Below are 18,504 nucleotides of genomic sequence, written 5' to 3'. Positions count from 1 at the left end.
ACATATAGTCATACCTCATGTTCTGTTTGCTTCATGGTGCGTTTTTTCAGGTTGCATCCTACGGCGACCCAAAAGTACCGCAAAGGGTTACTTCCAGGTTTCGCCACTCGTGCATGCGCAGATGCGCAAAAGACGTCACGCGCATGCGCAGAGGCAGTGAATTGCAACCCGCACGTGTGCAGAAACGCCACTGCAGGTTGCGTTCCAATCATGTTGCGAATGGGCCTCCGGAACGGATCCCGTTCGCAACCAGAGGTATCACTGTATGTACGTGTATAATATATATAGATATCCTTTCTTTTGAGCCATATAGATCACTAGCAGTAAGGTAAAACCTCAATACGTAATAAAACACCAATCAAATAAGACAATGCATTAAAAAGTCGCAACACAACAACAGTGAAGAACCAGAAACATTGTATGCTACTTTTTAAAGGTAAAGGTAAAGGACCCCTGACAGTTAAGTCCAGTCGCAGACGGCTCTGGGGTTGCGGTGCTCATCTCGCTCTATAGGCCGAGGGAGCCGGCGTTTGTCCACAGACAGTTTTTCCGGGTCATGTGGCCAGCATGGCTAAGCCGCTTTCTGGCGAAACCAGAGCAGCGCACGGAAACACCGTTTACCTACAGCCGGAGCTGTACCTGTTTATCTACTTGCACTTTTGACGTGCTTTCGAACTGCTAGTTTGGCAGGAGCTGGGACCGAGCAACGGGAGCCCACCCCGTCGCGGGGATTCGAACTGCCGACCTTCTGATCAGCAAGCCCAAGAGGCTCAATGGTTTAGCCCACAGCGCCACCCGCATCCCATATGCTACTTTTTAATGAACCTAAATGTTCCTTGAAAAAGCAGTATTTCATTTGTTGGTTTTATTATATGCATGCTACATAAAACAATAAGAAAGAATGATATACCACTGAAGTGCTAGTTATTTCAAATCCTTACACCACGTCTTGTCTGCATCCTTCAAACTCTTCATTTAAAGAACTTGAACAAAGTATCCTTCTTCTTTTTTGGACGGCACCAAAAGCACTCGGGCATCACCAGCGTTGGTTTTTTTATTTCTTACTTGGTCTCCTTTCACAGCACTTATATCTGGAAGAAGAGCACAGTCAGCCAATGTTGTGGTTTGGAAGGGATTTTCATAGAGTCATTTTGGTTTCTTATCATTTCAGCTTGCGGCAAATTGATGAAGATCACTGGCCCTATTACAGTCAAGACATCGGGAACCCGGTTTGGCGCTTGGATGACAGATCCATTAGCACCTGAGAAAAATAACAGAGTACGTGACTTTTATTATTTCTTGCTGGGAGCTGGCCAGGAATTCTACCAGCTGGTCAATAATAATAATAATAATAATAATAATAATAATAATAAATATAAATTTTATTTATATCCCGCCCTCCCCAGCCGAAGCCGGGCTCAGAGCGGCTAACAACAGTAAAATGATAAAACATTCTAAAATCATTTCATTATAAAATTAATTCCAATCAAATTAATGGCAACCATTGGGCTAGAGTTCTGTGAGGGTTGCCAAAGGAGGGAGTCAGGCTGTGCCCTGGCTAAAGGACTGGTGGAACAGCTCTGTCTTGCAGGCCCTGCAGAAAGATGTCAAGTCCCGCAGGGCCCTAGTCTCTTGTGACAGAGTGTTCCACCAGATCAGAGCCACAGCCAAAAAAGCCCTGGCTCTAGTTGAGGCCAGCCTAACCTCTCTGTGGCCTGGGACCTTCAAGATGTTTTTGTTTGAAGATGCAAAGCTGCCTTATACTTGGGTCATAGCATAAGTCCATTCAGCCCAGTTGTCAGCTCTCTCCAAGGCCTCAGGCAGAAGTCTTTCTGAGTACCTACTACCTGAGAATGTTTTGGCTGGAGATGTTGGGGACTAAATTTAGGATCTTCTAAATGCAATACATCTGCTCTACAACTCGGCCCAGTATACCTGAAGGAGCGTCTCCACCCCCATCATTCTGCCCAGACGCTGCGGTCCAGCTCCGAGGGCCTTCTGGCAGTTCCCTCATTGCGAGAAGCTAAGCTACAGGGAACCAGGCAAAGGGCCTTCTCAGCAGTGGCACCCACCCTGTGGAACGCCCTCCCATCAGATGTCAAAGAGATAAACAACTACCTGACATTTAGAAGACATCTGAAGGCAGCCCTGTTTAGAGAAGTTTTTAATGTGTGACATTTTGATGTGTTTTTAATCTTTGTTGGAAGCCGCCCAGAGTGAATAAATTATTATTATTATTATTATTATTATTATTATTATTATTATTATTATTATTATTATCATTATTTGCTTACGAGTGCGAGGACCAGATCCTGCAGGGTGCTGCTGCCCCATGGGAAGGAGTAGCAACCAGCATAATGCAGAATCAAATCTTTTGCTTAGGATTCAATCCTGTGCGGTGCTGCTTCAGGAGGCAGGAAGGAGAGATCAGGCCAGAACGGCATCCACTCACACCCACCCCTACCTTCTGCCGCAAAGGTGCAGCCAGCTGTTCGGTTCCACCTTTCTACAGTTTCTCCTTCCCACCTGTGCCTGCCTCTACTTCCCATGCCCTGCCCCACGACAGCCCCGGATCTCTCTGGCCTGCCCAGCCCTATCCAGGGCTGTCTCAACCTGACTCAGCTATGTCCAGATTGCCCCCAAATCAGCCCGGTTTAGTTTGGGATCTATCTGAATGCAGTGCACAACCCTTCCCTTTTAATAAACATGAAATCAGGGCAAACCACATGGGGTGGATCAACATGGAGACATGACAGCCGTGTCAGTGAAGGGTCTAATATTACCATGACCTACACATCATTCTCCTTATTGTCCAAAGCAGTGGTTCTCAATTTTTTTGTTTCCAGTGGAACCCTTTACTTTAAAGAAAACTTCAGCAGAACACTTACGGTAGAATATATTTAAATGAATTAAAAGGGGGCAGAGTTGATTATGAGGAGAGCTCACAACAGAGGAGTAACTTTTAAAAGTGGCAAGTTTGAGACCAGGGTGGATTTGATATAAATCAATTTAAATCACTAGTCAGTAAGACTTGATTTAAATCATTTATTTTTTACAGAAAGACTCATTCTTTCTGGTATGATCTTAATATTTACAACCAGATGAAGGTTTCATTTTTGGAATAATGAATTTCCAGAGTAGTTTTTACAGTTATATCAAAAATTACTGTTTTGGTTATACTATTAGAAATACAAAGACAGGTAATTATGAAATTATTGTTTATATTTGGACAAGTTTTCTGCTGTACTTTATTGGAAGGAGAAAAATAATCATTCCTTAATAACAATTTAAACAATTTATTTAACTAAAACAATAACATTGTAGCATATGTATCCATGTTTGTTAACTGATGTGGTTAAACAGGGTGTGTGGGTGTGTGTATAAACTTAGACTGAGTTTTAGCCCACATGATAAATTTAAAACAAATTCTTATTTCCTGATGAATAGCCTTTGGACTATAATGTTATCTTAAATAGAAAACTATCTTTAGAAAAAAATTTCCTCCAAAAGCATTTTATTTTAAAAATCTGATTTAAATTAAAAAAACATCTGATTCAACTGTTTTTAAAAAACATTGATTTTTATCTACCCTGTTTGAGACTTTAAAAATCTTTGCTGTCGGTCTCCTGTACTCCTCTGCCAGGAGAAGCCTGTGATCTGTTTTGTGATCCTTAAGCCTTCTGCTCCTGTTAGTTAGAGCTCTTATCTCCTCGCCAGCATTAAGAGCTCTTTCTAGCAAGTGCCAGAAGGGGGCAAGGGATTCCCACTGCACGTTCTTGAACAGTACATAGCACACTAACAGGGCAGGGCAGGCAGAGCAGTGTTGCTCACCTGGCTTCTCAACACTTAAGAGGAGAAGATGGGCAAGGCAGTGGAGGTGCTGGGAGGGTCAGATGGACTCTGCTGCTGAGCCTGCACCACACCCAGCTCCACACTGCCTCGCCCCTCTCCGTTTTGGCCAACTGGCAGCAAGGCACAGCACTGGGGAGGCAGGCAAGCAATGACACCTCGCCAGAGGCGCCAGCTTGCAAAAGGCTTGGGGGTGCCAACATCACAGTGTGATGTCAGGATGTTGGGAGGAGCCGGGGCGGAGCCAAACATGGCAGCCAATCAGCTCAGTGGCCGGTGGCTCATCTTCCGCCTCCTCTTGGCACCACCACTGGTGCTTCAACCCTCCTTCCCCTCTACAGCAGGAGGAGGAGGAGCCAGCTACTGAAGGCACACTGTGCCCAGCTCCCCTCTTTGGCTCTGAAATTTTTTTGGGAGGGCCGGCCCTACTCCAAAAATATAGCAGGGACTCAAAAGGACTCAGCCCCTAGAAGCCGGCACTCCTGCACATTAGCCAGTGTGGTGTAGTGGTTAAGAGCGGTAGTCTCGTAGTCTGGTGAACCGGGTTCGCTTCCCCATTCCTCCACCTGCAGCTGCTGGGTGACCTTGGGCCAGTCACACTTCTCTGAAGTCTCTCTGCCTCACTCACCTCACAGAGTGTTTGTTGTGGGGGAGGAAGGGAAAGGAGAATGTTAGCCGCTTTGAGACTCCTTCAGGTAGTGATAAAGCGGGATATCAAATCCAAACTCTTCTACTGACTTAAACCTTGGAGAACCCAGCAAGGGAAGGGGGGAAAGGGAAGGAAATCGCAGGAAAATTGCTTGAATGGTGCATTTAATTCCCATGGCGACAGCTCAACAGAAATCACACATTGTGTGTGCTTGTCTGCCAATACAGTTCTTTTCTCAGAGGAACCCCTTGGACCGCTTCATGGAACCTCGGGGTTCTGTGGAACGTAGTCTGAGAAATGGCAGTCTGAGAAATTCAGAGCCCTGCTGTGTGCAGATGGGACGCTCCCCTTTTTCTAAACCCAGCAATCAACAAAACCCGATCAGATCTGATTTTCCTTTGCTTGATTTGTGTGGCAAATGGAAAGACTCCAGTGAAAGATTAAATAGCCAATGCATTTAAAATGATAGGCCGACTTGCAAATTATGCTTCTGTCCAAAGTTCACAGCTTATCCTTCCTTCCTTCCTTCCTTCCTTCCTTCCTTCCTTCCTTCCTTCCTTCCTTCCTTCCTTCCTTTCTTCCTTTCTTTCTTTCTTTCTTTCTTTCTTTCTTTCTTTCTTTCTTTCTTTCTTTTTTGCTTTCAGGTCTGGTATATGGACAGTTACACCAACAACAAAATAGTCCGTGAATACAAATCGATAGCAGACTTTGTCAGCGGAGCCGAGTCGAGGACATACAACCTCCCTTTCAAGTGGGCAGGAACCAACCACGTTGTCTACAACGGCTCCCTCTTCTTCAACAAATACCAGAGCAACATCATCATCAAGTACAGCTTCGATACAGGCCGGGTGCTGGCTCAGCGTAGCCTGGAGTACGCCGGCTTCCACAACGTCTACCCATACACTTGGGGCGGCTTCTCAGATATCGACCTGATGGCGGACGAAATTGGCTTGTGGGCCGTCTACGCAACCAATCAGAACGCGGGCAACATCGTCATCAGCCAGCTGAACCAGGACACGTTGGAAGTGATGAAAAGCTGGAGCACTGGCTACCCAAAGAGAAGTGCTGGCGAATCCTTCATGATCTGTGGCACCTTGTACGTCACCAATTCTCACTTAACTGGAGCCAAGGTGTACTACTCCTATTCCACGAAAACCTCCACGTACGAATACACGGATATCCCCTTTCATAATCAATATTTTCATATATCCATGCTTGACTACAATGCCAGAGATCGAGCTCTGTATGCCTGGAATAATGGGCACCAAGTCCTGTTCAATGTCACTCTTTTCCACATAATTAAGACTGAGGATGACACATAAACTCAACCTTGATATTCCGGCCACCTGAAAGCAGTGTCATTTGTGCTGAACTCAAAAGCATTCTGCTGGGTTTCTCTTAAGTTCTCTTTTTTCCAGTAAGAATTAAAAAAAGGAAATGGGGGGGGGGAGCTTTTTCTACAGTATAATGTATTCCAAATATGGCGGAGCCTTTATTTAAAATGATCTAGATGGGATTAGAGGTAACTTTCTTAACTCTACACCAGGCCTGCCATGACTTTGTCATGGAAAGCACTAAAGTTTATTTCAGTGGCTAAAGACATTGTTTAAAAAAATAAAATAAAAAAGATTAATGATCTGCCTTATATTAGAGTCAGAGACTAATGGTGGCTTAACTGCATGAATGTCTTTTTCTACCATATATCATTTTTTTAAACAAAAGCAATCTGTCTAATTGCTCAACATCAAAATATATTTGGACAGTAATCTGAAATAGAATGTGCATCAATATTATTTGGGTTTCTCTTTAAAACAACAACAACCACACTCTCTTCTAAAGTCAAATACTTAAGAATCAGATTTCTTTAGAGGTGGAAAGAAGTAAAATTCTATTGGCTGTTACACAATTTCAGATGCGGTGCTGTACAGTCTGTTTTTAAACTTCTTGCAAGCAATTTCTCAGTGATATGTATTTATACCATTGTGTCCACCATTGTGCAATTGTATCTCTTCACTTCTGTGAAAGTCAACTATTTTTTATAAAATATATTGAAGTTTGATGGTCTGATGGGTCCATTTTGGAATGGTGTGGATATGAAAATTCTGCAGTCATCAATTCCGAACTACATACATGAATTTATTTGTTTGCCCGTTTTAAAAATATAAATACTGCTTAACTGGCAAAACCATGGTCTACATAAAACATAAAATATACATCAGAATTAGAAGGTTAAAAACAAGACCTAAGAAAAAATTCAAAGTACACATAAAACCAGTAGTTAAAAATATGCGTCATTTGAAAACAAGAAATTACCGTATTTTTCGCTCTATAAGACACACTTTCCCCCTCCTAAAAAGTTAGGGGAAATGTGTGTGCGTCTTATGGAGCAAATGCAGGCAGGAGGCTCTGCTCAGCGCTCCCTTTAAAGAGCCACGTGGAGCTTGTGTGTGGCTCTTGGGGGCTTTTCCCTGAGGAGGAGGAAGGGCTGCCCTTCTCCCTCCTCGGGGAAAAGCCCCCAAGAGCCGCACACACACTCCGCATGCTCTTTAAAGGGAGCGCGGCTCTTGGGGGAGCCTTAGCCATGCACAGCCTCTGCCGGGCAGGGAATGAAGGCTCCCCTTGCCCAGGAGAGGCTGTGTTCCATATTGCTATTCCTGGCTATTCCATAAGCCAGGACAGCCAGCGGGATCGCTGCGCTTCCTGGCTTCTTGCTTAGCTGCGCACAGCCTCCACAGCCCGGGAGAGGCTGCACGCAGCTATCCCATAAGCCAGGACAGACAACGCGATCCTGCTGGCTGTCCTGGCTTCTGGGATTCAGAATATTTTTTTTCTTTTCCCCTTCCCAAAACTAGGTGTGTCTTATGGTCTGGTGCGTCTTATAGAGCGAAAAATACGGTACTTAATAGAATGCATGTCAACCATACATTGTTGAGTAGGCTTGCCTACTCAACAAAAACCTTTTCAGCAGGCACATTACAGCTAGACAGAACTCAAGGAGACCACCTAAATTGCATAACTCAGGCTCCTGCTGCTGCTTGGAAACCCATATAGACATGGCAGTGGGCACACCTGCTCATAGCTGAAGCTGGATGATGGGCAGCGCTGTCCTGGGCTGGTCTTACACTGGATTCTCAGGGACAGTGTCTTCCTCCCTCAGGTTTATGCAGTTGTCTTACACTGGGGAGGGCAAAGTGTATATTAATCACACCCACCTGGGTGGTACGTTATTGGCCCTAACAACATGCACTATTAAAAAGGGGGTTAACCAAGCCGTGGCCTTCCCATGGTCTATACCAGGCATGTCCAGCATGACCGGTCGATCGCGGGGGTGTCTCAGGTTGATTGTGTTGTTAGTGATTGTCTATGTGTTCCACCCTCTACCCAAAAAAAAGCTCAACAACTTTGGTCAACCGTCCCCTAGCAATGACAATGGGTAGATCACAGCTGGTCTTTTTATACTGTGAGTAGATCACAGTCTTGGGAGTTGGACGTGCCTGGTCTATACCTTCCTTACACTTTCAAGTATGGGAAAAGAAATGCTAACGCAGGCAAAAAGCTGCTGCATTCCCTAGTCGGAGGGTATGAGACCCTGTCTTGGCTTATCTGTAACAGATCACAAGCCTTTGATCCTCTTTAGAGCCTTAAGCATTTCTAACTGAAGGAATGCTGAGTACAGAGAAATCATATTAACTCTCATCGTGTTGATGAGAGGTACGGATAGCAGGCCGTGATAAATGCAGACCTGGTAAGCCAGGGGCGTTAGAAGGGGGAAACTGCTGGACATCAATCTAACTCCTCATTGTGCAATTCTCTTCTGTGTATTCCAGTACAGCTGTATTGGACTGCAGCTCCCATCATCCCTAGTTGGCCAAACTACTTGGGATGATGGGAACTGTAGCTCAACAACCTTTGGAGAGCACCATGTTTGCAGTCCTTGGAAAATATAGTAGATTTGAAATACAGCGACTCCCATCTATGGTTCCCAGACCCTCCAAGTGTTCTTATTTTCCAGGGAGAGTCCCAGATTTACAGAAGCCATCCTGGGTTATGATTTGACCCTGGAATGTCCCACTTTTCCTTAGGACATCCCTATTTTCATCGGAGAAATGTTGGAGGGCATGGAATAGGACATACCTATTTTCATTGGAGAAATGCTGAAGGATATGAAATAGGACCTCCCTATTTTCATCGGAGAAATGTTGGAAAGTATGGAATAAGACATCCCTATTTTCATCAGAGGAAAGTTGGAGGGAATTAACGGTTCTGTGTTGTACTCATGAATGTTGGTGGAAGCAGTCATCTGCCCATGCTAGTCAATGGGAGTCAGGGCACACATTTAGTCGCCAGTCTGCAAGTGTACATAACCCAAAAGTAAAGATATCAAGTGATAAGCCTGCCCTAAGGCACATCTGTGCACACTTCACCTGTCTCTGACGTTACAGTTATAAAGATGCCTATTGCACCTTTGAACTCAAAATGTGTCTGTTGCATATAATGAGCACAAAGGAAATCTCAGTAAGAGATTTCTCAGTCTATAAGCACATGAGTGTTGGGGAGAGCTGCTTCCATCTCCTGAACTGTTTCATCAAAACAGCAACATGGTGATAACACAAGAAAAGCAAATGGGGAAGGCAAATTGGGGCACTGCCCCACCAACCTTAGTCTGCCCTCAATAACCACACACCTGAACCTGCTTTCTGACAGCCAGTCCAAGGCCTTCTCCTTAGTCTTGTATAATTCAGCTGAGAGCAGGATGGACACAAAAGTAGACTTTTTTGGTCCTGCCTGTCATTGACTCTGGCTCCATCACCCTACAATTTCCTCTTGGCACCATTGGTGGGAAGGGAATCTGTTTGGCGAATCTGCTGTTTTGCTTGGGAGGGAGGCTTTCAAATGCTATTTCCCTCTAGACCAGCCTTTCTCAACCTGTGGGCCCTCAGATGTTGTTGAACTATAACTCCCATCACCCCTAGCTAGCAAGGCCAGAGCTCAGGGATGATGGGAGTTGTAGTCCAACAGCATCTGGGAACCCACAGGTTGAGAACTGCTGCTCTAGACCCAGCAGGACTCTGTAAATACAGAAAGAAGGGCTTCTGTGACATCGGCAGCCAGAAGACCAAACATCTGCCTATTTGCCTGTTTGGAACTCTAAAGCTCTAAATGACCATCTTGCAGATTTCTGAAACATTCTCAGCATTTGGGGGGGGGGGTTATTCTCAATAATGGAATACGAATGTGTTGTGGTCTTTCTATCTTATTTATTTTCAAAGGGTCAGAGAATATTGCCAAGAACACAGAGACAAAAGCAGTGGGAGAGGGCAGGAAAGAGAGAGAAGTGGGGTCTTTTACCATGGACTTCAGCAAAGAATGGCCAGATATCCGTCCTCTGTTACTTCCTTTTCCGGTTAGGAAAACATCCAAAGCCTTGCATTATTCACAATCATTGAACAAAAGAATCCATGGTTATTCTGAGATGATGGGAGGTGTAGTCCACAATATCTCGAGAGCACCACAATGGTGTACTAGGGATGACTGAATATATTGATTTTATTTTCTCCATGCTTCTTATTTTTCCAATCTGAAATTCAAATCTCCACATCTCCATCCACATCAATATGTGATTTTTTTTGTTTTAAAAAAAGACCACATGAAAATTCAGAAGCATTTTAGCCTGAACTCCTTATATACACCGCTGTAAACAATTTTGCCTATACATTTTTGCAAAACTTTTAAAAAAAAACAACGCATTTGTGTATATAACTTTTACTTATACATGCATTTCTATAAACACTTTACCCCAATACATGCATTTTTGAACCCATTACTTGACCAGAGAACTGCATTACAAAATTTGGGTAAGTGCAGATTGCAAAGGAGGGTTTGCGTCTCAGTTCATATCTTGACTCAGAAAGTGTTGATTAGGTAATGTGAACTGAATCAAATATCGCCTCTATCTCTTCAACTGTAGCGTAGAAAAGGTGTGTGTCTGCATGTGTGCACATGGACACATGTGTGAGTGCACATGCATGCACATCTATACACATAAGGAAGCTTCCCAACAGAGTTCCTAATAATATGAACAGATCTCCAGCTGTTTGCGGTAATCCAAAGCCACATAACCATATCAGGGATCACGATGTCTGGAGATTCTGTTTGTTAACTCAAAATGCTTTCTTCTCCCCCCATCCTTTTAGCATAACTCCTTTTTGGCAGTTCTTGCTCGAGACACTTAAGATTATGATTGTTGCTCCACAGATGTCATCTGTCACAGCATGCCAAGCCAACCATGGAAAGAGCAGCTTGCTTGAGTGTCTTCTTGGCACTGAAGTGACTCCAAGCTGAAGACAATAATCAATTCCCCCAAGAGATGAGTGTGGCAGGATAATGCAGCAGCTTAATCCCCGAGTCGCTTCACTCTCTCCCGGATAATATTTATTTCCAGGCCAGCCTGGTGGTGCTAAATGCTTTTCAGCTCACTAGGCCAGATCCACTAAGTTCATGCGGCAATCACTAGCTAAAACAGAACACTGGATAACAGATGCTCACAAGTCCAAAGAAGAATTGGGGGAAACAGATGCAGATGAATGGTTCATAGAAGGTTTTTAGTTCACATGATGTTGCCTTTGCCATTTTATAGCTGTAAACCCATTCAGTCCAGCCGTGGAAGAGCTGCAGGTGGAAGCAGTCGTCCACATGCACAACAGACACAGGATGGATGTGTCAGGACTGGTCGTTGTCCTCTTCAGATCACCACACAAACACTTCTTGTTCTTTTATAACTTTTTATTGCGTATTAACAAACTTCTAAATGGTTCTTATCTTTAACTACCATTCCTCAGAGTCACTTATTTCAGATACCTTCTGAGCTCTGCTTCTCCATGACCAGCCACTCTCAAAATGGCGGACGTGCCCTTCCTTTCGCTTTCCCGCTCTTTTTTATAACCTCCTCACTAGAGCTGGCTTGTATTTCCCCTCCTTTGAATCTGAGCTAGAACTTAACCCTTGCCTTTCCTGGGAACATCCTGCCTGTTGTTCCTGTTGCTGTTGTCTATTACCGTATTTTTCGTCCCATAGGACGCTCCGTCCCATAGGACGCACCTAGTTTATTTGGGGGGAAATAAAGGGAAATTTTTCCCCTTTATTTCCCCCCCAAAACCAGGTCAGGGAAACCGAACCAAGTCGAGGAACAGCGGGATGGCGACGCTGCGCCTCCTTGCTGTCCCCCGAGCTTGTGGGACTGGCCGATGTCTGTCCGGCTGGCGGGGCGCTCTGCTTCAGGGCGCCCCTCGCGCTGGGCAGCAGGCTGCTATCCGCAGTGTGGGGAGCCCTGTGGGGAACTCCCGCAGGGCTCCAACATGCTGCAGATGTGTTCCCAAAGTGCTGGGCACTCTGCTTTCAGCGCGCCCAGCGCTCCCGGAAGCAGGCTGCTATCCGAAGCCTAGACAGCCCTGCGGGAAGTCCCGCAGGGCTGCCTAGGCTGCGGATGTGTTCCTGAAGCCTGGAGAGCGAGAGGGGTCGGTGCGCACCGACCCCTCTTGCTCTCCAAGCTTCAGCGAAAGCCTGCATTCGCCCCATAGGATGCACCCAGATTTCCCCTTCATTTTTGGAGGGGGAAAAGTGCGTCCTATAGGGCGAAAAATACGGTAGATTCACTGCTCTCTTCCCCCCCTTGGGGAAAGCTTTCTCCCTCTGAGAAACTGGAAACTTGTAACTCTAACTCTTCCCTGACAGGATGCATTCATTTTTTGATGCTGATGAGGAAGAACACCACAAACCTGGAACCACCAGGTCCCACAAACACATTGCCTGTGACTAGAGACAGAGGAAGGCTTTTTCTAATCAATTTAATGCCAATGAAAGGCAGAGCCAATTGATTATCGTTTTGTCTCCATCTTGCTCTCTGCTGAATCCTACAAGAGGCAACTCAGATACTATGGAGGAAAAGCCTAAGAAGACTATGCCGTTGGCTCTGGTTCAACCCACACCCTCCGACATTCCTCAGGTGAAAATGGAGACATAGAATAGCTCCCTCCTCTACCCAACTGACCCTCCTCAATCCCCCCTTTTTGGTCATCGTCCCCACCACAGAGCATTTCCAATCAAAAGAAGGGCAAGGGCCACCACCACTTCACCAATGGGACACACCACACACAACATCCACCATGCTGAGAAAACCCCTTAATCCCAATTTTATTTTATTATTTGGTAGATTTGCAAAAAGAAAAACTCACACCGATAAATAAATTTTAGAGAGGGACGAGATTAGATGTGGACACACATTCTCCTCTCTGAACTCAGTCGCGGTGGTGCTGATGGAGGAAATAAGGACATGGCAGGCTCAAATCAGAAGCTGGGGTAGCTTTTGAAATTCCAGGAGTGTCCCTGGAAAATAGGGACACTTGGCAGGTATGTCAACCTACCGTTAGTCTCATTCACTTTGCTCTACCAATCACCAATGGGTACCAAGTACCACTGCCCACAAACTCAATGAAATGTCAAAAACTAAAAGGGAACCCCCAGCAAGAGGGAAAAGGCTGAAATTTAGATAGATAGCAAATTGCAATAAGTAATCATATAATCTTCAAGCTGGACTTAATTGCATCACTTTCTTGGGAACACCTTTTGTATTTTATCTGCAATTTATGAATGACTGTTGAGTCCCTACTTAAGCAACATGATACACAGTTCTGGGTTCCATAAAGATAGGCACAAACTCCAACAAATAATTCTCCAACAAATAGCTATAATTCAATTTAATGATTTATTAGCATCTTAAATTAAGGAATTGAATTGCTTTCGATTGAATTAAACTGCTTTGAACCAATGAATTGAATCACTTCATCATAAACAGTCCCAATTAATGTTTGATTAGGTGTTCCTCTGCAAGAACTGTAGCTTCGCTAATGAATATGATAGGATCTTTTATTTACTCGAGTTACTCAATTCATTTATATAATCACGGGGGAGAAATTGTTGGCACTAATTGAGTCATCACAGATTTAGGATTGTTCCTTTTTGGTACTGAATTGTTCATATACTTGTGCAGAGGAGGGTGACCAAGATGATCGAAGGTCTGGAATGGGGGGTGGGCTTATGTGCACTCTCTGCCAATGTGCACTGGGAGCAGGAACGAGACCCCCATGCAAAATGGTTTCCACCTGTCATGTTTGTGCTGTGTCACTATATTATATATAGTTTGTTTATTTGGTTTTCAAATCAGAGTTTTACAATCACATATCCAATGTATAACATAAAAACAAGGTTCCAACGAATCTCCCGGACTTCCCTTCTCCCCTTTGTGGGTCCTACTGTTAATCATTTCCTCCTGCATCTTTTATAATAATCCAATCTTTTACATCACCCTTATGTCCAAATTCACCATTAAACTGTAAGTGTTATTCCAGTCCAGCTAACAGTTTTAACTGTTTACAATGGTTTTTAAGATAAATTATAAATTCCCCCCATTCCTTATTAAAGTTTTGATCTTCCTGATTTCTGATTCTTCCAATTGTTTTTGACATTTCGGCATAGTCCATCAACTGCCATTCTAGGATTTAAATAAACATTCACATTATTAGCATCAGAAAATGTTTGGAAGATAGTGAAATAAGATGATGTATTTAATTTTATTTTTATGTTTTTAAGGTTTGATGTTATGTTATTAATAACTTTTTCTGTTGAGAGACAGCAAAGCGGGTGAAAATAGAAGCAAACCAGAAACACAAGTTGGGGGGAGTCTTGGAGGGGAGGGAGGGGGGAATATATAGCAAATGTTAAGAATCTGAGATGTATGTAATGAACAAAAATGAAAAATAAATATTAAAAAAACAACAACACTTAAACTACCATTCTTCTCTGGTAGGGACTTTATCTTCTTCCCATCTCTGGTCTAGTAGTTTCCGTGCAGCCATGGTCACGTACATAAATAGTCTTTTCTGCTCCCTTGGGATTTTGGCACCTAGAATTCCTAAAAGAAAGGCTGCAGAGTTTTAAAGAAAAGGTTATTTTATAAAAAAAAAAATCAGTTCATTGTATATCATTTACCAAAATTCTTTTGCTACCTTACATGTCCACCACATATGATAAAAGGTGCCTTCTTTTTCCTTACATTTGCAACATATATTTGACCCTGTTTTATACATTTTTGCTAATTTACTGGTATGTGCTGCGTCACTTCTTGGTAGCCTTCTCTCTGGTCAATAGGTTTGCCTCCCTGTCTGCTGCACTAACCCTCTAACCCTTGAGATGATACACCATCTGCATGTTTATCTCCTTGACCCTGATCCTAAGAAAGGGTGTGGATGCTAACCCCCATTTTAGTTTAAGGACCCAAAGAGCCTAAACATTGTTTTAGAGTTGGGTTGTGCCTGCTCTACTTGATCACTTTGTCACCCTCAATCATACAAAAGGGGTTTTGAGTCCTACTCCCCCATGGTCTGTGTGGTCCCTAACTAAATCCTAGCATTGCTCCACTGAACATAAGTTTATTTCAGGGCATCATGTCAGCCCTCTGTGTAACTAGCTCAATGCCTTCCATGCCTAGGAAGTTCACTGTTGGAATGCTTTCAATTGTTTTTATATTAAATTAGTGTTGCCAGCCCCCCCTCCCCCATCCCTGCTGAGCTACGCACAGGATTCCAGGGGTCTTTTTAAAAAATATATAATTTTTTATTTGATTTTCAAAAACATAAACATACAACAAAACCAATTCCAAATCTAATTATTGAGATTACTCTGAATCTCCTGACTCCCCCCCCCACACACACACATCCCTTCCATGGGTCTTATTTTCAACTGCATATCAATACTTCTCCAATTTTTAATCTTCCTAGGTAATCTATACATTGGGATTCCAGGGGTCTTCACCCTCACCTAGGGTCTGTGTTCCTTTGGAGAATTGAAGACATAGCAGAGGCTGTCATAGCTTTAAGCAAAGTGGTTTATTCACATATTTATGCCTAATTTAGATGGAGGGAGTCCAGATCTTACAGCTTGGTCATCACAAGAAGGTCTTGTTCTCCATAGCAGTGCAGCGCTCTCCCTACCTGCCTTCAGCCACTCTGCCCAAGATGGATCTCCCTCTTTCCAAAACACCTTGCTAAATACACTCTTTTCCTGTCACCTCACACCCAGTTCCCCCGGCAGCCTTCCAAATCCCCTGCCTCTGTTCACCCCCAAAGGCAGGGGGAAGGACAGTTCTCTTGGATTGCCAGTGGCTCTCAATGTCCCTGTATTGTTCCTTCAAGGCCCTAGCTTGGCCAAGTCATTCTGCATAGACTAGCCCAGGAATTCCTCTGCAGCTTGTATTTCTCCCTTCTTATTCCGAATAATCAAAATCCTACCAATTATTAATTTATAGGGATTGGGGGGGTGTCCCCCCTCCCAAAACACCACGTTCATTTCATATTAAAGTAATTATAGCTTTTCCTCCCCACAGAACTGCAATTCCTGGGATGAATAGCAGCGCTGGCCTGAGTCATTTGGGTGCCTGAAATGAAACGCAAGATGGAGCCTTTCTCCATTCCATGTACAAAAGTTGACCAGATTGGCAGCTGAGTCTTACATAAACACTGCCAACAGGACAGCATCCTCTATTTCACCTGAGTATCTCAGGCTAGCCTAGGGGGCAAAAGTGGTGCAAGTTGTGTGGCTCCCACTGCTCTGTCTTGGTTGGGTTCCTCCTCATCTGCCGCCTGAGGCACACGCCTCTCTCTGCCTAATGGTAGGGCAGTTCCCGGTGAGAGAAGAGGGAACAACTGCTGAGTCCATTTCAAGCCTGTAGTGCGGATCTGACCTTCAACATTTTTTCCAAAGAAGTGTGTACTTAAGTGACCTGGAACCAAAATACGCCCTGCTGTACCATCAGCACTTTTTCGTAACTCCTTCCGATCCACTTAACTCTTTGAATAAATCATGGCCCTCCTTTCTCCCACACTGCGTCTTCTGCAAAGAGGCACCAGCACTTCCTTCTGATTTTCATTAGTTTTTGCTTTTCTTCCTTTCTTCCCGTGTTAATCTTCCTGATCACCGCTTACACCTGCTCTTGCCCGGCTTATCTTGCCAAATGAATTTTAACGCGGGGCTTCTCTGGGTAGAATTAGAAACCACAAAGGAGATTTATAACACAAGGGAGCGTGGCTCAGAGGAGGACTTAATTTATTTTCCCAGTTATGTAAAATTTAGCTCCCGCGTGCCTGTAAAACTGCCTGGAAGCAACAATGAATGTATTTCACTGCCTGCTCCATAGGAATGATTTAAGGCAGGTTTGAGAGGGCTCCCCCCACCCCACTCTCTTGTATTTAAATTTTTTTTAAGGAAATATTTTGTTCCACTGGCAGCACAAAATTAGATTAGGATCATCTTTCACTGGAGCTGGGGTGGCTGCCATTAATTTCCCACTTCTGGAATCATGCCAGCCACCCAGCAATGTCACAGAATGGTCTACAGCAGCGCCTTGTCGATGACAACGGCAAGTGGAAATCCCAGTCTGGCAAAAGCTGCTTGGGATTGAAATTCAGGAGTCTACTGCTGCAATCGAGTTGGTGGGGAACCTTCCTTTAGCCCAAAGGCCCCATCATTTTTCTGAGCAACTGTCTGGGGTGTTAAATGTAATTGATTTAATTCACTCAGAAATGCCTGTGTGTATTAATGAAAGTTTAACATGGAAAATGGCTAAATGTGTATTGCTAACACTGGGGGTTTTCCACAGTAGTTTTCTAAGTGCTCTCTGAGCTCTTGCTGAGTTGATAATTAACTAATTGTTACATGTGAGTCTTGTAACCTTAGATCAGGTGACGAAGATATTGAGTTGCAAATTCGCCAGCTCAAAAGGGTGGTGGCTGTTAGTTTTTCTTAGATGGCCACAGGGAACAAACTCATGTAAAAGTCTCTCTGGAAGAGAAAGAAAACAGCTTCAGGGGAAACGGATGCTGTGGGAAGAGACAGACCTTCGCTTCTAGGTCTGTTGGGATTATTTCGTATTTTGTAAGCTGCTGAATCTTTGCTTGGATCTTTTGGGTGTATAGTTACTGTTTCTATTTTGTTTTTGAAGAGTTCTGCAAGTAAAACTTTGATTAATATTTTTATGGGTCTGGACAATGCTTTATTTCCAAAAGGAACCGTCTTTTATGCATCCAGTTGCTTCAAACTGTGCAATATTAATATCTGCAATATCTCATGCAAGTGGGAAAGAAGGCCAAAGATAAAAGTGAAGATAAATTTTGCTCTTCTGCAATAGACTAGTTTCTATACATATATTTACTCTCTATCTCCCCCCCCTTCCTCCAGGCAAGCAAATGGCATTCTCAGGGTTTAAGAACATGATCCAGTCAGCCAAAAGCACTCAAGGGGGTGTCGATGAGGCAGGGGCCTGGTGTGGGGAGAGACTCAAGGGTCAAGTAGAGAGCCTTGAGGGCTGCATTCAGCCACCCATGTCTGAGGTTTCCCAGCCCTGCTGTACCCACTTACTTGGAAGTAAGCCCCACTGAACTTAATGGGACTTACATCTGAGCAGTCATTTATAGGACTGCACTGCTTGAGGGTAAACATGCACAGCCCCAAGTTGCTTGTGCATTGCAAGGGGTTGCTGCATTGTGGGGGACAGAAGCATTTGGCCTTTGGGGGTCCCTTCCAACTCTACAATTCTAATATTCCGAAAGCAGTTACTCCTAGCAAAAGTAGTAGATAGGTAGCCGTGTTGGTCTGCCATAGTCAAAATAAAAAATTCCTTCCAGTAGCACCTTAAAGACCAACTAAGTTAGTTCTTGGTATGAGCTTTCGTGTGCATGCACACTTCTTCAGATACACGGGTGTATCTTCTTCAGGTGTATCTGAAGAAGTGTGCATGCACACGAAAGCTCATACCAAGAACTAACTTAGTTGGTCTTTAAGGTGCTACTGGAAGGAATTTTTTATTTGGTCCTAGCAAAAGGTAAGTCCCATTTCACACCATTGCATTTTTGCTTGTTTATTAGCTCACAAAGTCCACTGCTTCACACAAAGTCAAA

The 18,504-nt window shown here is 43.9% G+C and overlaps 1 protein-coding gene across 3 annotated transcripts in view; it reads left to right on the top strand.

The window, feature by feature from the left end:
• The window catches only part of OLFM3 (olfactomedin 3), a 166,406-nt gene extending 159,851 nt beyond the window's left edge, over positions 1-6,555 (top strand). For all 3 annotated transcript variants that reach the window (XM_083511166.1, XM_083511165.1, XM_083511167.1), the window contains exons 5-6: positions 1,172-1,278; positions 5,143-6,555. In XM_083511166.1, coding sequence (XP_083367292.1) covers positions 1,172-1,278; positions 5,143-5,820 — 785 coding nt within the window. In that variant the 3' untranslated portion in view covers positions 5,821-6,555. The remainder of the gene's footprint in view (positions 1-1,171; positions 1,279-5,142) is intronic.
• The last annotated feature ends 11,949 nt before the right edge of the window (positions 6,556-18,504 follow it).

Source organism: Podarcis liolepis (assembly GCF_965112155.1).
Source record: "Podarcis liolepis genome assembly, chromosome: 6".
Classification (NCBI taxonomy): domain Eukaryota; kingdom Metazoa; phylum Chordata; class Lepidosauria; order Squamata; family Lacertidae; genus Podarcis; species Podarcis liolepis.
This window is presented reverse-complemented; position numbering and strand designations above follow the sequence as displayed.